We start from the raw sequence: 24,178 nt of genomic DNA on the forward strand, positions 1-24,178 counted from the left end.
GTCTGATTACCTTAGATTCCATACTGGTTGTGTGGTGCTTGCTTTAAACTTAGCGAACTCTATATCTAAAGATGCTTCAAAGTCTTCAAAATCTTCAAATAATGAACAACATGGGTTTCCTTGAGTCAGGTTAACTCCTCTATGAACATCAATGTCTGATTGTAGCCTTTTACGTAAATTGTTAAGTCGTATCAGTTCTTTATTCCACACAAGTTTATGTTGTTTAAGCAGAGTATTTTCCTTGGTTTGTTTAGACAATTGTTCTATTTTCTTCACCTTGAGGAGAGACTTATGAGCACTAAACTTTTTCTCTGCAGCGAGTAGTCGTAACTTGTCATAATCTACAGCTTTATATTTATTACTTCGAACTCCATTTGTAGCTTTGTTTACAAGTGTGTCTAAAAAATAACAATGTACCATCATTTAAGCATTTGAGATCAAATATTTTCTAAAAGAATTATTAAACAATAACTTTGACAATGATTTAAGTCAGAAACATTCTAATAGCAAGGCCAGTTCTGTGTCTGACATGTAGTTTTTTAAACATCCTTGTCCTTTGGTTTGTGGTGGATACTTGTCTCATCAGCCATCATATCACACATGTTCTTATACAGTCATCAAATGATTCTGAAAGAACAGTCATGTAACAGGAAAACACTATAGTATGTAACCATGAAGCCCATAAATTATATTTGTTCTATATTATTTTTACAGTTAAGATGAAGATGTTTATTATAAGGGACATTCAATATTAATAAGGAAAAACCAGTAGATCAACACTATTTTTCACTCAAAAAAGCTTTACTGCACTTAACCTAATACTGTCTTTGAAATAATAAAAACCAGATGCTCCGCAGGGTGCAGCTTTATACGACCGCAGAGGTTGAATCCTGAACGGTTGGGGCAAGTATGGACACAACATTCAAGCTGGATTCAGCTCTAAATTTGGATTGTGATTAAATAGTTGACACAGCATAGGTTTCGGACACAGAATGAATGTGGTCTAATGAACTTAAAATATTTTTTTTTGCCTTTGAGCAATTCACTATGCTGTTGAATATTAATCCTCTCAAAAAAATGTTTGAAGAAATTTTCTTTTTATTTATGAAATCTGAAATGAGAAAAATTTAACCCCCCCCCCCCACCATTTTTTTTTCACATCCCCCTTTCCCTTCTTCCAAAACTGATCTCAATTCAAATTTCTAATGGAGTTTGCAACAATAACTACTCATTTAAATACATCATAAAATATTAAAATGTAACAAAAGGTGCTTGTTATCACTGAATGGTTAAGATTGTTTTAATTTATCAGTTGGTAGAAAAGTGAATATACATTGTATATTGTATAAAACAATGATTTAAGTTGATTCAACTACTATTCTGGATAAAGAAAGATAACTCCAATCAATTGAAAATTTCTTGCTATTGCACAATATTGTGCAATTAGATATTTCTTGCTATTGCGCAATACTGTGCAATTGAAAATATTTGCTATTGCACAATACTGTGCAATTGAAGATTTCTTGCTATTGCGCAAAACTGTGCAATTGAAAATTTCTTGCTATTGCACAATACTGTGCAATTGAAGATTTCTTGCTATTGCTGAATACTGTGCAATTGAAAATTTCTTGCTATTGCACAAAACTTAATATAATAATTTTGGATCCTGATTTGAACCAACTTGAAAACTGGGTCCATAATCAAAAATCTAAGTACATGTTTAGATTCAGCATATCAAAAAAGCCCAAGAATTCAATTTTTGTTAAAATCAAACTTAGTTTAATTTTGGACCCTTTGGACTTTAATGTAGACCAATTTGAAAACGGGACTAAACATTAAGAATCTACATACACAGTTAGATTTGGCATATCAAAGAACCCCAATTATTCAATTTTTGATGAAATCAAACAAAGTTTAATTTTGGACCCCGATTTGGACCAACTTGAAAACTGGGCCAATAATAAAAAATCTAAGTACATTTTTAGATTCAGCATATCAAAGAACCCCAAGGATTCAATTTTTGTTAAAATCAAACTTAGTTTAATTTTGGACCCTTTGGACCTTAATGTAGACCAATTTGAAAACGAGACCAAAAATTAAGAATCTACATACACAGTTAGATTCGGCATATCATAGAACCCCAATTATTCAATTTTTGATGAAATCAAACAAAGTTCAATTTTGGAGCCTTTGGGCCCCTTATTCCTAATCTGTTAGGACCAAAATTCCCAAAATTCCCAAAATCAAACCCAACCTTCCTTTAGTGGTCATAAACCATGTGTTTAAATTTCATAGATTTCTATTTACTTATACTAAAGTTATGGTGCGAAAACCAAGAATAATGCTTACTTGGGCCCCTTTTTGGCCCCTAATTCCTAAACTGTTCAGACTTCAACTCCAAAAATCAATCCCAATCTTCCTTTTGTGGTCATAAACCTTGTGTTTAAATTTCATTGATTTCTATATATATATACTTATACTAAAGTTATTGTGTGAAAACCAAGAATAATGCTTATTTGGGCCCTTTTTTGGCCCCTAATGCCTAAACTGTTTGAACTAAAACTCCCAAAATCAATCCCAACCTTCCTTTTGTGGTCATAAACCTTGTGTTTAAATTTTCCTAGATTTCTATTCACTTTTACTAAAGTTAGAGTGCGAAAACCAAGAATAATGCTTACTTGGGCCCCTTTTTGGCCCCTAATTCCTAAACTGTTCAGACTTCAACTCCAAAAATCAATCCCAACCTTCCTTTTGTGGTCATAAACCTTGTGTTTAAATTTAAAAGTATTCGGACGACGACGATGATGCAGACAACGACGCCAACATGATACCAATATAAGACCAAATTTTTTAAAATTTTTGCGGTCGTATAAAAATTGAAAAAAAAATCATCCCCATTTAGCCCCAATTACAAAATTGCATGCAAAATTGGAAAAATGCTGAGAGATTTTAGGATTACAGATGACACCAAGTACATTTTGTAGGTAATGATAAACATGTTCCATATCTAATACATTCAGGAACAGAGGGTTTACTAAATTCCTAGAACAATAAATGTGGAATCAAGAATTTCCATAAAAAAGTAAGCATCCTTTACTGGATCCTGAAAAATCAATCTTTAAGTTATATGATATATATACATGTACAAAATGTATATCATATGTAATTAAAACTATACATATAATTTGTTACATGATGAGAATTGGAAAAATGATTGGTATTGTTTATTGTTGAGTGGTCTAAGAATATGATCTTGATTTACCTGTGTCATGAGAGGTATACTGCATGACAAAAGGATCTACTTGCTTGGATGTCATTTTGTATGATCAGATCTGTACTCAATTATATATTAACCATCTGAAAAAACAAAACATTGTAATATCAACTAAATATACATTTTTTACAATAATGTTATATATATATATATATATATTATATTATCAATATGTGAATGTTTCCACTACAAAAAAACCTCTAATATAAGATACATGTGCAAGTTGAGTGTAGTACAGCTATTTCTAGAATGCAGTTAGTAAGATTATGGGCATGGAACTGAGATAGCCAAATTAAAGATGTACACGTAGTTAAACAAGCCCCCATCCCTAAATGATCATTTTTTTATCAAATCAAAATATCGTAAGTTCAGTCCAAATGTCAATTGAAGTGAAATGACAAAGTAGATGGACTAAAAGCAGAGATTTGTCACATGTATAGTACTGTCAATTCTGCATGAACTTTCATTGTTACGTGTGAAAGTTGTGCAAATGGACTTACAAAACCCTGAGATAGGAAGAGTTTTATTAGAGCTTTGAACAAACTTCAAGAGATTGAACTATTCCCAAAATCAAATAAGATAATCTCTCTGCCATATTGTGAATTGTGTGAAAAAGAGTCTACCGACAAATACTAACTTAATTGTCCAAAAAACCAATATAAAAGAGAAAAAAAAAAAGAATGTGTCCAGAGTACACAGATGCCCCACTCCCACTTTCATTTTCCATGTTCAGTGATTCTTCAGTGGACTGTGAAAGTGGGGTCAAAACTTTAATTTGGCATTACAATTAGATAGATAATATCATAGGGAACATGTGTACTAAGTTTCAATTTGATTGGACTTCAACTTCATCAAAAACTACCTACCGATAGACCAAAAACTAAGTGGACCGTGAAATTGGGGTTAAAACTTTAATCTGGCATTAAAATTAGAAAGATCATATCATGGGGAGCATTTGTACTAAGTTTCAAGTTGATTGGATTTTAACTTCATCAATCAAAGAGCTGAATAGCTCTGAGGGGAAAGACGGCCCTTGTTTCTATTCAATATTTTTTTTGGGGGGGGGGGGGGGAATTTTTTGATGTCTTCATATAAAGATTGAAAACAAGAACAGCTAGAACATGTAGAAAGGTTGACAATATTGAAATCAATTGTTGTTTAATGTAATTTCCTTTCTTTAGTTTAGGATTCAATTTGGACCAAAGGAAGAGATCTGCATCTTCTAAATCTAAACATTCGATTAAAGTTGATAGTTAATTATCTAAAATTCAACTGAAATCTGTCATTTAACAACAACTACAATATATTTGGAAATCTTAATTGCGTACCACTGAACTGCAGGCTAGGGCCATTTTCCATTTTTTGTGACAGTACTCTAAGATTATAAAGTTTTTTCTTAAGAAAGTTTGGACTGAAAAATCTATTCAGTTTTAGATTTCCATTGATAAAGTTCCCAGTTACAACTCTCATCACAGGGATATAGGTACCTATAAAAAAAATATGATTGATGTAAACTGTGTGAAGCTTGTTTCCAAATCCTACATTTTGAAATATTTCTAAATTTCATGAATAAATAGGTACACACAACAAAATGTAACATTTTTAATTTATCTCAATTTATTTTTACCATTACAATGATTATGTTGGTACACAAAGATTTAGGTTAAATGGAAGACTACTAATCATAAATCAAATGAAATGTCACATTTTAATTGTTCAAATACATTAACTTTTATTTTATAGATTTTCAAAACAGACTTTTACAGAAAAAAATGAAAAAAACCGTTTCTCTCCCCTATTTCGTGTATCACCCACGATCTTGGTTTACTTTGAAAGTTGTTGACCTACAAATTAAAGTACTGCATGTTGATGTTTGAATCATCTACAGCAAACATTACTATGTTTAAATTTAACAAGTACCAATTTTTAATTAGTGCACGATCTCTGAGAATGTTTTAAATAACCAGTGAAGGATATCTTTGCTTCTGTGTAGTGTGGCATTCCAACAATGACGTCACTATTAAATACAATGTAGGTTGGATATATTTAGAATATCTCGTCATACTGATTTTTCCGGATTGTAAAAGAAACGTAAATAGTGTAAAGGAGAGCTCGAAATACGATAATTTCGCGAGAAACAGAAGGGAAATGTGTAAAAAAGTGTTTAAAGTAAACTATTCATTTGTGTGTCTCCCTCTCATAAATTTCAGTAAGATTTGTTGGGGGATTTTCCACACTATAAAAATAAAATGAATGATGTGAGGGAATGTCACTCTGGTCAACCCCATAGGGGATTGACAGCTTGAAGCCGTCTTTCCCCAAAAACTACATTTGTACCTTGACCAAAAACTTTAAACTCAAGCGGGACAGTCAGACGGACGGACAGAACAGAAAACATAATTTCCCTCTACTATTGTACATGTAGGTGGGGCATAAAAATGATTGCTGAGACAAATGGACTGGACTTGCATGCTGAAGTCAGAAAAAAATCGTTTTTACTTGCTCTTGAATTTTAAAAATTAAACTAACTAGTGTTAATCCCGAATAACCGTAAACATTCATGTCTAATCCTCAATTCCTGGTTAGTGGTATGATTATAGAACCTATCTACAGTATAAAAAAGAAGATGTGGTGTGATTGCCAATGAGACAACTCTCCACAAGAGACCAAATGACACAGAAATTAACAACTATAGCTATAGGTCACTGTACGGCCTTCAACAATGAGTATAAAGCCCATACCACATAAACAGCTGTAAAAGGCCCTGGAGGACAAATGTATTTTTGAACTTTGCCATATTTATAAACGGAGGAATGTATTTTTGCTAACACAATATCGTTCAAATAATGCATGAAATATTTGACACTGGACGTTACATTGTATGTCTATTGTTCGTGTGTCTGTAGTGATGCTCAAAACCTAAAATTTATTAAAAAAAAAACGACAACCAGTTTATAGTTTGAAGAGCTTTTACAATACCAGACTGAGAGTTGAAAAAAGGAAGTCAATTCTGCTGAAAGCCTCATCATGCAATATTCAGATTAATATAAAAGCATCATTGGAGTTTGTTAGTACAAAATAATTTACATAGTAAACAATTAATTCAACTGTACAAGAATAATTTGTATGTTTTCTCAAAATGAGCATGAAATACTTGCAACTGGCCAATAAGCAAATACAGTCAAAAGTTAATTCATAGTTTACAGATTGAATTTAAAATTATGATAATCATTATTATTCCATATTGGTATTATTTTAGTAGGTTTCTCTATATGAATTGGAATTTGAATAAAAAAGCATATTCACCTGAGGAAGTGTTATTCACCGCGCTAAACGTCACACGCTTTTTCATGCAACGTTATGGTAAAATGTTGCATGTACAATTTGTTTTGATACATATATGTTTGACATTAAATACATTATTTTCTTCCCTCGGAATATGGAATAAAACAATTACTGTCTTTTGTTTCGGTAAAGATGTGGTTTTATTGACTTTTGAAAAACTGATATTCACTTCGGCCGTCGGCCTCAGTGAATATCATTTTTTCAAAAATCAATAAAACCGCATATTTACCTCATCAAAAGACAGTAATTGTATAATATTTTATACATGCAATAACCGGCATTGAACAAATTAATGTTAACTTTTTATATATGACCACTTCATCAACTGTGTCCCCCATCTTAGAATAGCTGTGAACATTATTTCATTCGGGAAATGAGTGTATTATTAAAGCTAGAAGACGTGAGGCATTCTGGCGTGTAATAGTGGACACGTTTTGGCGAATAACAATTATTTGATACTTTTGGGGATATTGAATATTATGGAAATGTTTGGGGAAAATAGACACGTTTGGGGGAATCGGACACATAATTTGGGAGTGTTACATATATACAACAAGTAGACTAGCAGCCACCATATTTCAGTATATATTATATTGAAATTATATTCTAACATATATGTCTTTCTAAATAAACATCTTGTTTATATTTACATGTTTTACATAGTTTGTCAGATGTCCCAGAACTAATGGATCGAAAACGAGAAAACGAAGCCAGTAGAAACTCCAATCCCGTTACATATAAAAAAAATGTGGTATCAAAATAAATAATTCAATATTCACAGCAAACAACAACAAATCTAACATGTCTAATATCGAAATCCTGTACCAAAACGCTTATGGAACTTTCAAGAAAAACTCACTGTAGGTGAAACTCGATGAGTGCATTCCACCAAGGACGTGTATTAGATTAGTTGTACGTCTTTGATTCCACGAAGAAGTTTATACACCTGAAAATTTACATTGTTTACCTTCCCAACAAAATGACGCCATTTTTGTGAGGTAAATATATGACTCTGTTCGGAAAGGACATGTTATAAATCCGACTATCATCAACACGAATACCATTGTTAAAATGCCAACTCGTACCAGGAACATATATATATACTGTTCCCAGCTCGTACCAATTATTGTTTTAAATATGCTTTTCTATCATATTACTATATACAAATCCTTGCACGTACCGTTACGCATGATTTCCAACGAAACAAAAATTCATGACTTTGAATTTCCATATATGATTCATATATACCATGATATAAATACTGGCTGGGACTAAATAAACTCATCATAGCTGGGACTAAGTTATACCTATATATATATAATACTATAATAGTCCCAGATACTGGTGGGGCCTTTTAATAGCAGATTAAGGCAAGTCGTTTTTATATCTATCCAATGTTTCATCACTGAAATGAATATTAAAATATCTCACAATGTTTATATTAGATGTTGTATTCTATTTGAGATATCTGATTTATGATTTGAAGCCATTAATGAGATTTTTTTTACATATGTTGTGTACAAGTTATCATTTTGTACAAATCAAAATTTAAAATTACAATTTGTATTTTGTACAATATGTGCCTCTACAAATTACAATTTGTACATCATAGTATTTCGACTAAAACTCACTTATAATCACTTGTACAATAATTTCAGTATTGACTTTAGTGATAAAACTGAAGCATTGCTACTGAGACTATAGAATTTTTATTCAATGACCGCATAAATCTATTTAAAAAAATACAAACATACCCAGATAGAGACAGGAAAAGTAATTGATACATGCATGCCAGTTAATTCCGATAGTCATTGTACAACAGAAATTGGCCTCACTGATAAATCTGATGTAATGATAAAAAATGACAACAGTGACATTTCTAATAGTATAATAGAAATTGGCCCAAGCGACAAGTAGGATTACACTGACGTTGAAACGCCAATCATATCTTACCATGAAAACGAAACAGGAATTATCAGAATTTGCTGTGGGGGATAATGTCAACATACCAATTCCAAAGTATGATAAATGCCCAAAACTGATCCTCGAAATATTCTATGTGTAATTATTGAATCTTTGGGATTTGGGTACCGCATTGAAATTGCTATAGGAATTTTAACAGGATGTTTGTCAAGGAACCAAATTGTATACATGTTAAAGTCACATCTGTATTCGCAGCAACGATTTCTGGGCTTCAACTTTCGCTACGTGAAGCAGTTAAAAGACGGTTTTCAAACACTGGTGGCCAAAGATTTATTTCATGTAAATGCCAAGGGCAGCATGTTTTACAATTTCCGATGCCATAATTCAACAACATGCTCAAACAAATGATACAGAACTATTCTTGTATTTTGTAAATAAGGATTATTGTGTGGTAATTGAATAAAATTTATGAAACTGTATCAATGCTTTTTTTACAAGATTCATAATGTGAATTATTGTACAAATTAGAAATGAATTTTAGTCAAATTTTGTACAAATTAGAAATGAATTTTAGTCAAATTTTGTACAAATTGTTATTTTGTACAAGCACGTCAAGTTTTGCACAAATTACAATTTGTACAAAGTCAAAGTACAAATTATAAAGTGTACAATTTTTTCGTTCACATTATAATTTGTACAAAATGATAACTTGTATACAACATATACATTAAAAAATACATTATATTTCATTACTCATTTGTAAATTTGAAAAAAAAATGAAATTTATAATGAACAACCATAATGAACTTTCTTCAATCCAGTTTACAGAAACACATAAGATAAGGGATCGTGTGTGAACAAACCTGACATAAACAATGGAGTTTACAATGGCGCCTTCGAAGTCATGTTTCCATATTCTAATAGGTAAGACAAATTGTATTAATACTTTTTAGTTTTCTTTTCAGCTGATCGGTATTTACAATATCGACACATATATACATGCGTTTGTTTTGGATAGGATTATTTAGGAACTGGCGTACAGTTTGTGGCAGTATAGACTCAGTATAACTTGAGCTGCATGACGAAAGTTGCACACTTAATAGTGTAGGTACTTAAAATGTATATATAATTTGAAAAAAAACTCAGTTTGCAAAGCCTCGTGCAAAATATGGTAAACTATGATAGGTAATGAGACAACTTTCCAACAGAAAACAATGAGTAGAAGTTATAAATTATAGGTCACCGTATACGTACAATGAGCAAAACCCATACCGCATAGAAAACTATAAAGGACAATGACATGCACCGGGAGAGGATTGGATCTCAACCTAAAAAGAATGAGTATAGACGTCAGGCTAAATTAAATGTTTAAAAATACCCCCGTTCATATACTGATTTATGCGAAAATCCATACCTATTCATATTTCACGAACAAATCACAAGGTAACAGTGATGTCATCTCCTCGAACTTTTTAAGACTTGCAGTTGACTGTTACAGAATGTTTGTATCAGCTATAATAAATGAATTGTAACCGAGATGACGTCACGTTATTCTTCTCGTTGTTTATGGCTTTTCACAACAAACATTTTTTCTGTGTTCCGATGGAATTTATGTCCTAGCTTATTTTCTTTTCTTTCGGCCAAGCTGTTGTTTGTCATATCTAAAAGATATAACTTCTGATATCAGTCCCCAACCTTCTTTTGGTTTGTACTTATTTTTATTTTACCACTTACTGCTTCTAGTTTTGGTACTTACGTATAATGGAAATGCCTACACCCAGTCAGCACCAAGCGTAGGACAAGTTTGTACCGATGGATGTCATGTCTGTTTTGTGAATGAATACCACGAAATTGTTAAGTTACCCATCAAAAAGACCGGAATATGCGACACCACAGGTAAATAATTCGCAGTTGTAATATCAAATTATGATTCAGACGATTTTTTATTATTCATAACTAGTACTGTTCAGTTTGACCCCCAACTAGAAATAAAAAAAAAAAAAAAACTAAAAAAAAAAAAATCCTCAAATTTGAATGCTGTATGCACTCAATATGGAGATGGTCTATTTTTAAATGAAAATGTTTTGCTCCTGCTATACATGATATCATATATCGTTATTTTTTTCAATAAAACATACGAAAACAGTGCAATTAACCATTTTGGAGTGTAAACGTTTTTTGGATGTTTTAGATAAATAACGTGCATTTGATGGTCCTTTTGATTCGGTTGACACTTTTTTACTTTTTCACTCTTTATATACTACACTTTGACACAATTTTATCGAATAAATAATTTCCTATCTAATAAAATGATCGCTTGATAAATCTGGTTGAAGTTTCTTTTTCTACAATTCATAAGCCTCTTTCTCTAAAGAAAAAAAGTTTATATGCTATATACTTACTGGAGGTGTGATGAGATGATTAAAGCACTTGTTTTCTCCTGTTCATTTCGGCAATAAATTTTATCGACATATCGCAAGTATTCCTATGGGCACCAATTGTGCCCCTTTGATAGCAGACTAGTTCCTTAACTGTTATGAATCACAGTTTATCTACAGACTCAGTAGAGATTCGTCTAATGGATAGTTGTCTGAATGGAAATCATACCAAATATCTTAAATTTTATTTATTTGAACATATCATTTCAAACTATTTTCGATGCCATAAATAAATAATACATAAAATTCCTCTTTTTAAAGGAAAAACACTCAACAACGACGACTTTGTTTGTATGTATGGTTACAATTTCAGACCCAAGACTTATTTAGTAAACGAAACCATAACAACAGCAGATGGATGTAACTCTTGTCTTTGTACAACACGTGGTGCTCTTTGTACAAAGGTTGCATGCAATAATGATGGTTTTGGTAAGTTTCTGGGAACTTATATATACACTTATGGTATAGTAATGGGGAAAAAAATGAAGCATCTTACTAGTATTTAAAATCTATGTTTTGTTGGGTAAATTGCTTTTTCTTTTTACTGAAAACGTAAGATTTTCTGTGCAATTGTCTACAAGCAACCAATTTCAATAGTCTGTGACCACCTTGTTGGTTTCGTTGTTGAATCCATGAATAGACACTTAAAATAAAGGTAATGAGAATTCACAGTAAACCACGGATCAATTTAACATCTGAAATAATATATTTTGACAACTTAATAAAGATAAAATATAATCTGTGAACAAGTGAATATTTCAATACCCTTTTTATCTTCCCCAGCTAAACCAAGTGATGTCCCACTATACGGAGACTGTAATGACAATGGAAGATGGTACAAGTTCAAAGCATTGTGGGAGGCTGATGACGGATGTAACACTTGCACATGTGTTGGTATTGGCAATTATCAAGGGCCTTTTATTTGTACACAAGGACTATGTACCAACAAAGAATCTGCAGTTGTTGGTTAGAAATAGAATAATAAAATAAAAACCCAGCCGAATACGTATTGTAAGCAGAAATAAAACATGGAAAATGGTGTAATTAATTCGGGAAAGTTTTTAATCTTCAAACAAAAAGTGCTGCCACTGTTGGGATAAACCAACTGCGTCCGTTAAACTGATTCTTTTTTCCGATGGTTTGACGATTTTAACTCTTACTTGTCTCTAAAAATACCTACCTACTTCAAATGTATGTTTTGATGACACTTCCTGAAACCTGTTGTCTTTTATAATCAGTTTATATTTTTTTGAGTTGTCGTATTCAACCAACAGCTATGTCTACCTATCTTAGCTAGCTTCCTGTAGTAGTGAACACTTTTGACTTTTATCTTTTTCTTCAGGTAAGGGGACTGCATTCCGTTCTACTTGTTCTTTATATGGTGTTTTGTTACGTCCTTTACTTTTACAACATATGGCTTAGATAAGCAATGCAAGCAGAGAGGTTTTCGCTTATACGTAAGACGAATTCCCACCAATGTGTACTTGTACCAAGTTCGGCTAACTGGACAATGTGGTGTTTGTTGTTTGTGTTTGTACGCTATTTTGTCGGATGAGTTTGTACTTTTTTGGTTTGGTAAGTATAGTTATACTGTCCAATATTTGTGGTTATGCTGTTGTTCGTTTCATGTACATATATACAGTCAGTTATCATAACCCCTTTAAACTATATCAAAACTCTATATGAGATATGTTTTTTTGTTTTTTTTTTGAGGTTGGTTATATAATGACTCTCATTTTAAAATCAAATGTTTACAAATTTCTGAGAGGCAGCAAAACACAATTTTGAGGATTATTACCAAAATATCAACGACAGCAAAATTATTAGAAATATGTTTTTCTCTCTCTCAGTTCATCTTTGTTCAGTTTTCCAAACATATTTCAGAAAATTGAGAGGAGCTTCAGCCTTGGAACAACATCACAAGGAACACGTTGTCCCATAGCTGAGGTCCGCCAACTTTCCTCTAAGATATTAGTTAGGTTTTATGTCTAGTTATCAAAGTATAATACGCCATCAAATTGCAGAAAATAGACCAGGGTTTTCCCTCAAAACAATTTTAATCAACTTGTGTGTATTTGGTTAGACTTTATGATTGTACAAAAGATTAAGTTCGACTTTTTATTAAACGTTTATATTTTAACAGAAAACATAAGTGTGCTCCAATTTATTTGAAGATAAAACAGACAAGATTTATAGCATGATTTTTGGGGTTATCTAAATATTTTTGGCTAGCTATCTACGTTCCGAAGCCCGTGACTAACTTTTGAAGTGGCCTTACATAGACGGAATACTACATTGAACGCACCATGTGAACTGGAAGAAATCCACACTATCTGTTCATCTTACAAGTGAGGTAAGTACATAAGATTTAAGATATTTACTCCTCCACTTTTTTTAATTTCAATTGTAGCATATTTTTAATTTGGTCTTTTGAATTATTTATAAAGAATGTATTAAAAGATCTTTCGGACACATTCAATTTTGTAATGCACACCATATTTGATACTCATAATACAATAATCAATATTAAATTCTTTTTATTCTATCTATAATACAATCACCATATTATATAACTTCCGCGCACATGACAGCATTCTAAGAAGTAGTGACATAAACTTAAACAGGAAATAAAAATGTATAAGTAGTGCATCCAGTCATGAACATCTAAATTGAGGTATTTTGGAATTTGAACGGTAAGTATTATTTCATATTCGGACTGTCAGTTCCAATATATAATTGTGTACGTCGTATTTTTATTATCATGATTATGTCTGTGCAAGTTTCTCAAGCGTCATCCGCCGACTCTTTTTCATGGTTTGTTACATAGTAACACGATATATGATAAAAATGGTAAATAATATTGCTACAAAAATTTGAAAAAATCTTTTGCGTACCGGAAATCTGATTGGTTAGCGAATAATAAAGATGAAAAAGTGTAATCAGAATTATGCATATTCATTAAAAAATATGAAAAGTTGTGATAGGATTGATCTCAATATTACAATGTTCTCTTGGTGAGTTCTAGAGCACCGTCCATTGGTTGATCTTGCATGGTTGCAATGGGGATAATTCTCATTAATATCTGTTGCTAGTTCTGAGTGACCGCCCTTGATGACCTCTGCATTGTGGTGATGCAAAGTTCCTCACGGATGTGCATTTTTCATGAGGAGAACTACTAGTACAACAAAATAATAAGAAACTATATTTTTGTTCTATAATTTCCGGTTAATCCATTTTTATATTTATTTATATTTCAATCGACCTCATTACACTATATACACTTTATATTGTAATAATATCCTATTTCGCTAACATTTGAGTTAATATTTTTGTGTATTGTCAATTTTCACTAAAAACTCGCATGTTTTATAAAAACAGGACAGTCTTTGTCCCTTTTAGTACGCAACTGAATAATGTATTATTTTATTGCCAAAGAATGAGACAATCATCCACAGAAAAGTAAATGACAAGGATGTAAAAAGCTACAGTTTTAAACAACTACGACTTAAGTTTCGTTCATTCATTTTGCTCTAAATGTATCTTTCAGTGGCGGATCCAGCAATTGAAAAAAAGGGGGGGGGGGTTCCAATTTTATGCTCCCATTCAAATGCATTGATCGGCAAAAAAAAGGGGGGTTCCAACCCCCGGAACCACCCCTTTGGATCCGCCACTGTCTTTTGTTGAATATTATTAAGCCTATTAAGGTGGTATGGGTGTCTTCCTCCATCTTGGATTGTAAAAAAACAGAGAACCAAAGGTCCAGATTTTTTATCAAGTTAGCAAAATTTGATGCAGGAATGCAAATATTTAATGTGAATTTTTATTTAAAAGAACTAATTCATAAGAATATAACTTATAAATATTGATATTTTTGCAAATGATGATTATTTTTGGTTGTTTTTAAAAATAAATTAAATTGGCATTTTAAGGGGAGGTAACTCTAAAACAGTGCATTTTCTGAAGGATTCTACATAGAATTTTCCTATTTTGTATTTTAGCCGGAAAAAACGTACGGTGACCCTATCTTTTCTTTTGATATTCTCAAAGCATTGTCTACAAGCTATCTTTTCCTTAAGTATTTAACAATTCTATCATTTTGTTTAGTTTCTAATCACAAAATTGTGTTTTTTCCTGTATAATCCATACAAAATTTGTCATTTTGTCACGCCCTGTAGCTTGAGAAAATGCGCGGTGACCTATCATTTTTATAACATTTTTCAACATATATCAATAGATACTACATTTTGGCAAAGTATGAACAAATTCTATCATTTTTAATTTAGACTCCCATACCACCTTAAGGATATATTATACCCATTTATCGTCTGTTTGGTTGTTACGAATTAAAGCTCAAATTGATATCCGAATATGTTAAAAACAAGTTACCATTTGCTTCGATCCGATTAAAAACTTATGTACTAAGTATTACAATATACCTTCTTATTTTCAATTTAATCATGTATTTTGGTTTTCCAAACTTTCTGCCCCGGGCGTAATTTACAGCATTTTTCCCTCATGCTCAGCATTTTTTGGTGTTGATCAGACATAAGATTATTTCATTTTTAAACTGCAATACTTAATTCTCAAGTAGCAATTTTAATGGTTATAATGTGTTTTTTTTCTTCAGGAATATGTTACGATCCATATCCACACACAACTTCATACACTTTATTAAGCCACAAAGATTAGAGTTCAAAGATGGCACCAATTATATAGTTGGTGGAAACTCGACTGGTAAATCGGCCATTTTTGAACTGATACGTAGAAGTTTGTCAAATGATATCAATACAACGTCATCCTCGTTCACTATTGATTCTAACATTGCATATTCAATCTGTCATTTCAAAATCCCAGATGGGATCAAGCAACAGTTTCCTTGCAATCCAACCGATATCATCTCTGGTCTCTTTGTGGAGAAAGCAAACAAAGGCGACGAAGGCCAACTTTCTTATTACTATTACAAAGTTTTAGTAATGACAAAGGAGTTCAATAGCTTAGAAATATTAATAACTAGATTTGAAGGGTTACGTTCATGTAATTCAGATCAATTTCATTCCCAATTATATTTGTATTATAATTTTAACAATGATAAAGTATCAGAGTCTATAAAAGATGTAATGAGAGAAGGCAACCATGATACCTATCATAAAAGTATCCAGTCTCTTTTTGATGAAATAAAGCAAAATGCTATCTTTGATGAAAACATTTGCAACCAAGATAAAGTTGACAATCTATTCAAGAGCCTTGAAGATAGTTATGTGAGCGTCCTACCAATGCGTTCAATTGGGCCTTTACAGTGGACTAGAAGTGAAAAGAATTGTCACAGCGAGAGAGAGAACAACTATGCAATTACATGTCAAAGAGCAGAGATTATAAATAATCTCCTAGACAGCGATAAAACTGACACATATCTTCACAATAAGTATCACACGTTGCTAGTTGCTCCATATAGATTTCAAAAAGAGGGAAGCGACGTTTTTATGTATAACGACGACGGAGCTACAATAATTAAAAAGCCCCTCTTAAAAACTCCCGAGGGCATAATAGAGGCTGAACAGCTAATACTACTGTTATCACAAAGCAACTTGTTAACAATTACACTAGAAGAGCCAGACAGAGGAATGCACCCACAAATGATAACAAAAATGCGAGACTGGGTTTTAAAGAAAGTGAAGAATAAGACCGTTCTTGTTATATCCCACAATCCGTCCATTTTGGATCATGCAGTTCTTGACAGAACATATATATGCTCAAAAAGTATCCAAAGTGGATATATTTCTCACTCTGTCATGAAATTCCCTGATGGATATAGAAAATATGGAAGAATTGAGGAAACGAAAAATCTGTTATTTTGTGAACGCATTTTATTTGTAGAAGGATTTACCGATAAAATCTTCATTGAGGCAATTTTTGATGTCCTGATAAATGATAGTAAAAGGAACAACAAAATCATTGGTCAGAAACAGATAATCAATACTGAATTGTTTAGGAAATACCTATCAACCATTCATGTCGCAGAATTGGTAGAGGGATGCGGAAGTGGACCAAAAAAGATGGAATTTTGTGACAAATTACGACGGGAATGTTGCATTGTCTATGATGCTGACGTATTAAAAACATCACCAAAGAAAGAGACACTGTCCGAGCCTAGAATATTTATTTGGAAGGAAGGGGCACTGGAAAATGTAATCAATAAAGCTGCTATTCACATGCCCCAAGAAATCAAGGATAAGCTAGACATACCTATTTCGAGACGAAATTTTAAGAATTGGAAAACTAGTTTAGTTGATAAGAGTGACAAGGACATTGCTTTATTAGCCAATGCCCTTCTTGATTCATCTGACGAGATCAATAGGTTTTTAGAATTTTTACGTAAGATGATGGAAAATCCGAATATTGCTCTTAATATAACTAGATCGGAAAAAAGAAAACTGTCATTTCCTGACTGTAGTTCTAAAAGAATGACTGGAGAACAACATCCAGTTGAGGATCTAGAAACAATTGACGATCCGGAAATGGAACCAAGAACAGGAATTTCTCAAGATTTCGATGATGTTGTTTTAGATGACGTCGAAAAATGATTGAAAATGAAACTGTTGGAAGTATTTCCTATCACATGTGAAGTAAATTTATAGACAACAAATAAAATAAAATAAAAATGAAACAAGAAATATGAGAGAAATTTTTAATTATTAATTCGGATTAAGTAAAATATAATAAACAGTTTAGGTCACCGTGCTATTTTTCAAGCAACGAGTCGTTCAAAATTGCTGACATTTGCTTATATTGTTCCTGAAAATAAATCTATGAGATAGAATTTTGAAATAAAAAAGAAGATAGTTTTTTTTATACGAAAATGAAAAGAAAAAAAATAGTGTTACCGATAAACTCATCATAGATACCAGGATTACAATTTTATATTTACGACAGACGTGCGTTTCGTCTACAAAAGATTCATCAGTGACGCTACTTGTTTTCTTGCTACAAGTAAAAAATAAAAATTTCCCTATCGGTCCAGCATAAATTTTGTACCAAAAGAGTTACCTACCCTTATATGGCTAAGTTGAAAGTTTTCATTCTGAAAAACACAAATGTTTTGTATTTGATTAAACATTTTGGATAATACAATTATATACTCAGTTTTCCTTATATAAATAAACAGTCTAACCAATAGAGTGCAAATCTGTCTCCAATTTGCAGATTTGGACAAAGAGTTAGACCGATCTTGTACTGCAATTGTACATTCCAAGATGACCGTATACCCTGAATTATCTTATCCAAAAATTTATTTGAAATTATGTTTAAGAATGAAAACGAATATTCTATAAATAGATAATTTTTACAATCAATGATTTTAGTGACAAATTACCAATAGCAAAAAGATGTAAAGAATAGTGAGTTCGTGCACAATGCAAAAAATAGCACGGCAGCTTTGTGAACAATATGCACATCCTGCTACAAGATGAAATTTGGCATAGACCTTCCTCAACTATTACTCTTTAATTTCAGATAGGGAGGCATTTGTAAAAAAATGTCTCACTTCCGGTAAAATCCAAAATGCCGGACATCATACTTAAATCAGCCCAGAATCAGAGGCTATAGTGTGTGAATATGTGTTTTTATCATGCTGCTATAATAATATTTGGTACAAACCTTTGTAATGTACTACTTTTGGATATATTATATAGATTAGATGTCTTTAAAAACCCTTCTTCCGGAAAAATCCAACATGGCGGACATTGTACTAAAACAAGATTATTTTTTAGGGAGGGCGATTGAAATGTGTTTTGACGTATTGCTACTATCATTAAATTGTGCGGGAACCTTTCTTTGAAGCTGCTAACGGATACAATGTACAAGACATATGTCTTTAAAACCTTACTTCCGGTAATATTCAAAATGACGGACATAGAAATATCATTATTTTATTTTGATATTCAACTTTTTTTCAAAATGTAAAGAAAATGTTGTTTTTTTTGTGCTGGTTATTAAACTTTTGGCTTTAAGTTATCCTCTAAACCACTTATTCTATTCTATAGTTAATGTTTAAATACAAAGTTAAAACTTCCAGTAAATAAAACCAATATGGCGTAAATTTCAAAGATGAGTCCGCAGTCCATATCTTCGATGTAGAGTTTTGGATAGATTGATTAAAAATAAAATTAAATAACTTAGGTACTAAAACATCTTTAAAATTACTGATTTATGTCCGCAAATACATGTTTATTCACAATCGGAGAGCTGATTTTCCTCATTTACAAAGACCGTGGTATTGTTTCTTACATAAATAATGTACAAGCTCTTGATAAGAGAAGCACAAATATGGCAGTGATAGGTGAGCTAGGGAGATATCCTTTATTTATTGAAGTTATAGTTAATATGTTTTCATACTTATCACGTTTAACAAGTACAGAGGACCAATTATTGTCTGAAGCTCTCCTTGTATCAAAATCCTTATCAAACCATAGTAAGAAAAGTTGGTTTAATTCTATAAGTTCACTAGCAAAATACTTAGACATAGATTTATCGCAAGTTTTTAATATGAAATCAAACTTGAAAAGATTTATTTTAAACAAACTTAAATTAAAGTATAATAAGTTGTGGTATTCATCTTTAAACAATGACAGAAAAAATATGTCATTTGTGAATAAATTTAGAACATACAGACTTTTAAAGAGAAATATATATTTTGAACCTTATTTGGCTATAGGTAATAGGAATCTGAGAATTCAGATGACAAAATTCAGAATTAGTAATCATGATTTAGAAATAGAGAGAGGTAGATACAGGGGACTTCATGCAATGGATAGAACTTGTAATCTTTGTAAAAAAGAAGTGGAAGATGAACTCCATTTTTTACTTAAATGTTCATATTTGGAAAGTGAGAGAGTTTCCATTATTTCCAACATAGTTAAAAGTTACAAAAACTTTCACAATTTATATTATCAATCACAATTTATTTGGCTAATGTCCAATGAAGATAGTCACATTTTTAATCAAGTAAGCAATTTAATTAATAATTTAAATGTTGTTCGAAAACAACTATTAGAAACTTAGTGAGTTTATATATTTTACTATAAAAAGACAGAGGCATAATTTAGATATTTGTACAGTTTCTTATTGTAGGATCATAAAAGCACCAGGGGAAAAACCAGGATATTTAAATTCAGTTTCCTATTTTTTAGGATCACTGTATTTGTCAAAGTTGAAACATGATACATTTTATAAATATACATTAGTGTGTCTTTCTTTTCTCTTCGTTGTAATCATTGATTTAATTGTACTCAAATAATTGTAATCATTTTGTAATCATTGTACATAATTTAACTTGTGATTATTCTGCTTGTAATGGGCGTCTCTAATTGACAATAAAATATATTTGATTTGATTTGATTTGATAAGATGAAGAGGACTCACAAAGAGTTGTCCAAAAGGGTTCCAATGAATCGTATTATCCCCTTTGCCGTTCATAAGCGTCTAGACTGGTAAGCATAGGAACTAATTCCAAGCTTGTTACTCATCCACACCTTCCATGGTATATTTCACGTTTTACATGCTGAAAAAACTAGACAGAGTCGTTCAAATAGCATCATAAGCGTCTGGACTAGTTAGCATAGGAAAAAAATCCAAGCTTGTTTCTCATCCACACCCGCCATGGTATATTGCACGTTTTACATGCTAAAAACACTAGACCAAGTCGTTCAAATAGCATCAATAAGTCTTTTCTCTTCCAAAAACATGTTTTCTTGCTTCGTAAATAAAATTGAGAATGGAAAAGAGGAATGTGTCAAAGAGACAACAACCCGACCATAGAATAGACAACAGCAGTAGGTCACCAACAGGAAACCCCATCTGATAAGTTTGTTCGATCTTACTACAAAACCATGTATCGCTTTATCAATGACATTATCAAATCCATATCTGGTGATGTTGGCTGATCAATCATCATTCTAAATCAATAAAGTCACATCTTCAAACACCATCCATGTCAACAACGAAGTTCCCTTTCAAGTAAACGTACATATGAAAGGTCAGGGATAGATATATATCTAAAGCTTTTCCCACTTCCAAATGCAAGCCAAAGTTCGTCTGCCCTATGTCACGGAATAACGAAACAGCAATGACAGCAACATCAGTATCGACTGTTCGAGTCATGACTCAGTTAAGTCTATGTATCACTGTATCATACAGCAAGCTCATGTGAATAACAACTAAAACGTTCTTTCTTAATGTCGTCACCTCTCAGAAAACGTTGCCAATTTTGAGAATTTTTTTTTGACCATGGATTCGTCTATGTATTCCCTTTCCCCTAAATGTAGCTCTTGTTTCTTATAGCAGCCTTCAAACTACCGGTATTGTCGATGTACGCATCCGAAACTACATCCACTGTTGTTACAGTTTCAAGGTGTTTCATAACGAGTATGCTGATAGGGTATTATGCCCTTACCTTAAAATAAAACGTGAACCTGTTACAAGAGTGGATGAAGTCTTGGATGCATATGGTATATATGCAACACATGTTAGGATATTCTATCTTAACCACCACGTCATGTATTTCAAGTTAAGCACCATATTCACATTAAAATCATGGTGCATGTGTCTGATGCAGTGAAACACAAACTTAAACGAGTCATTTTTATCAAGCAGTCGTTACTGATGATGATGTCATTACTGTTTTGCTATTCCGTGACATATGGGTAGACGAACTATGGATTGCGTTTAGGAGGGGGAAAAGCTTTGGATAAATATCTATCAACGACCTTTCAAATGCACTACCGATGAGTGATCACACACACATATTGTGATCCATGTATTTACTGGTTGTGATACGTTTTTCTGTTTGCCTGAAAAGGTAAAAAAAGACTGCGTGGGGGACATTGATGGCATTTGAAGATGTGACTTTAACATTAAGAATGATAATTGAACCGCCTAAATAACCGGTGTTTACTGTAAGACCACTTATCAGATGGGGTTAGCATGGTTAACAAAGCAAGAAATAACTATTTATTTACGCAAAAGGGAAGACTAATTGAGGCTATTCCCTCAACTTAGTCTAGTTTTTTCCAGCATGCAAAACGTACAATATACTAAGACACGTGTTTAGGGGACGAGCTTGAAATTGGCTCTTATGCTACCCAGTCCAGACACGATGACGAAGGGACAAAGAGGATCACTTTTAAAACTCTTTCTGAAGCCTCATCTTTTTGTCAGAAGCTTGCACATTGTGGATGTAATAAAGGTTGCCGCGGTTGTTGTTAATGTGGAAATCAAGTCTCCCGTGCCATGTGTCGTGTACATGAGGTGTTGACTGGAAATTAACATGTTTTTGGCCAAATAGTGGTAATTTTTAAAATGTTTTAGTACTTAAGTGATTTTATTTTGTTTTAATAAATCTATCAAAAACTCTACATGGGAGATATGGATTGAGGACTCATATCTTACATCTACGCCATATTATTTATTTTTTTACAGGAAGTGTTAATTTTGGCTTTAAATATCAACTACAGAATATGATCAATGGTTAGGAGGATAACTTAAATCCAAAAAGTTAATGACCAACACAAAAAAAACCACTTTCTTCACATTTTGAAAAGAAGTTGAATATCAAAATAAAAAAATGATATTTCTATGTCCGCCATTTTGAATATTACCGGAAGTAGTTGTTTAAGACACATGTCTTATACATTGTATCCCTTAGAAGCAACAAAGAAGGGTTCCTGTACGATTTAATGATAGTAGCAATACGTTGAAACACATTTCAATCATCCTTCCTAAAAAAATATTTTAGTACAATGTCCGCCACGTTGGATTTTACCAGAAGTAGGGTTTTTAAAGACAACTTCTCTATATAATATATCTAAAAGTAGTACATAACAAAGGTTTGTACCAAATATTATTATAGCAGCATGATAATAATACGTTTTACATACTAGCCTTTGATATTGGGCTGATTTAAGTATGATGCCCGCCATTTTGGATTTTACCGGAAGTGAGACATTTTTTCAAATGCTTCCTTATCTGAAATAAAAGAGTAGTAGTTGAGGAAGGTCTATGCCAAATTTCATGCTTGAAGCAGGATGTGCACAATTCGTCTGGAATATGCTTGTAGCCGCTGGACTAATACCGCATATAGAATCATATTTTAAATTTCAAAATCGAAAAACAAATGTTAGTAAGTATTAATATGAAGACAAGAATTTGTTCCTTACTGACAAAAATGTAAAACACATACAGTGTTGTCTTAAGAGTTGCATGTCAATATAAAAATAAAGGAGATTGATTGCCTATGAGACAACTAATCAACCAACGTTGAAATGTAGTGGATGTAATAAAATTGAGAATGGAAATGGGGAATGTGTCAAAGAGACAACATCCCGACCAAATAAAAAACAACAGCAGAGGGTCACCAACAGGTCTTCAATGTAGCGAGAAATTCCCGCACCCGGAGGCGTCCCTCAGCTGGCCCCTAAACAAATATATACTAGTCCAGTGATAATGAACGCCATACTAATTTCCAAATTGTACACAAGAAACTAAAATAAAAATAATACAAGACTAACAAAGGCCAGAGGCTCCTGACTTGGGACAGGCGCAAAAATGCGGCGGGGTTAAACATGTTTGTGAGATCTCAACCCTCCCTCTATACCTCTAACCAATGTAGAAAAGTAAACGCATAACAATACGCACATTAAAATTCAGTTCAAGAGAAGTCCGAGTCTGATGTCAGAAGATGTAACCAAAGAAAATAAACAAAATGACAATAATACATAAATAACAACAGACTACTAGCAGTTAAATGACATGCCAGCTCCAGACTTCAATTAAACTGACTGAAAGATTATGATTTCATCATATGAACATCAGGCACAATCCTTCCCGTTAGGGGTTTAGTATCATAACATATATGAGAAGAACATAACCTGTGTCATGCCAATAACTGTTTTTAGAATAAATGTGTTTAGTTCCGATGCAAAGACCGTATCAGTGACTCAATATTAACGCCAAAATATGCAATCTTTAATGACTTGACAACAGTATCGTAATTATATCCCTTCTTAATAAGTCTATTCAAAGGTTTTGTAAGTTTCTGAGGTGAATACTGACATCTTTGTGCTTTATAAAGACTATTTCCATAAAAAATTGGATGTGAAATACCTGAACGTATTAGAAGTCTGCATGTTGAGCTATATTTACGAAT

At 32.4% G+C, this 24,178-nt stretch overlaps 3 protein-coding genes across 6 annotated transcripts in view; 2 read left to right on the forward strand and 1 right to left on the reverse strand.

Annotated features, from left to right (window-relative positions):
• LOC139513341 (coiled-coil domain-containing protein 148-like) overlaps nucleotides 1-9,449 on the reverse strand; it is a 29,335-nt gene extending 19,886 nt beyond the window's left edge. The window contains exons 1-3 of one of the 3 annotated variants that reach the window (XM_071301739.1): nucleotides 9,406-9,449; nucleotides 3,263-3,357; nucleotides 11-398 (exon numbers count right to left, since the gene is read on the reverse strand). In XM_071301739.1, coding sequence (XP_071157840.1) covers nucleotides 11-398; nucleotides 3,263-3,317 — 443 coding nt within the window. In that variant the 5' untranslated portion in view covers nucleotides 3,318-3,357; nucleotides 9,406-9,449. Of the gene's footprint in view, nucleotides 1-10; nucleotides 399-3,262; nucleotides 3,358-7,478; nucleotides 7,634-9,405 lie in introns of those variants that run through there. The other 2 variants (XM_071301737.1, XM_071301738.1) reach the window with 2 other exon arrangements.
• LOC139513343 (uncharacterized) lies at nucleotides 9,347-11,973 on the forward strand. The gene is made up of 4 exons (XM_071301741.1): nucleotides 9,347-9,466; nucleotides 10,286-10,438; nucleotides 11,242-11,409; nucleotides 11,764-11,973. Exons 1-4 carry the CDS (start codon nucleotides 9,418-9,420, stop codon nucleotides 11,949-11,951), a joined length of 558 nt encoding a protein of 185 aa, XP_071157842.1. The 5' UTR covers nucleotides 9,347-9,417; the 3' UTR covers nucleotides 11,952-11,973.
• A 1,227-nt stretch (nucleotides 11,974-13,200) lies between these two features.
• LOC139513344 (uncharacterized) lies at nucleotides 13,201-17,651 on the forward strand. Of its 2 annotated transcripts, none has more exons than XM_071301744.1 (2): nucleotides 13,201-13,333; nucleotides 15,608-17,651. In XM_071301744.1, the coding sequence occupies exon 2, from the start codon at nucleotides 15,612-15,614 to the stop codon at nucleotides 17,559-17,561; it is 1,950 nt and encodes a 649-aa protein (XP_071157845.1). In that variant the 5' UTR covers nucleotides 13,201-13,333; nucleotides 15,608-15,611; the 3' UTR covers nucleotides 17,562-17,651. The 2 variants fall into 2 exon arrangements, with proteins under 2 accessions (XP_071157845.1, XP_071157843.1); XM_071301742.1 differs by lacking the exon at nucleotides 13,201-13,333 and adding an exon at nucleotides 13,560-13,673.
• Nucleotides 17,652-24,178: the final 6,527 nt, after the last annotated feature.

The sequence above is a fragment of the Mytilus edulis genome, chromosome 2, assembly GCF_963676685.1.
Source record: "Mytilus edulis chromosome 2, xbMytEdul2.2, whole genome shotgun sequence".
NCBI classification, from domain to species: domain Eukaryota; kingdom Metazoa; phylum Mollusca; class Bivalvia; order Mytilida; family Mytilidae; genus Mytilus; species Mytilus edulis.

Excerpts from the sequence above, each read along its gene's own strand:
- LOC139513343 (XM_071301741.1), top strand. The coding sequence starts at position 9,418 with ATGGAGTTTACAATGGCGCCTTCGAAGTCATGTTTCCATATTCTAATA. Across the intron at positions 10,439-11,241 it reads CGGAATATGCGACACCACAG|GAAAAACACTCAACAACGAC; the intron begins GTAAATAATTCG and ends CTCTTTTTAAAG. Across the intron at positions 11,410-11,763 it reads ATGCAATAATGATGGTTTTG|CTAAACCAAGTGATGTCCCA; the intron begins GTAAGTTTCTGG and ends TATCTTCCCCAG.
- LOC139513344 (XM_071301744.1), top strand. The coding sequence starts at position 15,612 with ATGTTACGATCCATATCCACACACAACTTCATACACTTTATTAAGCCA.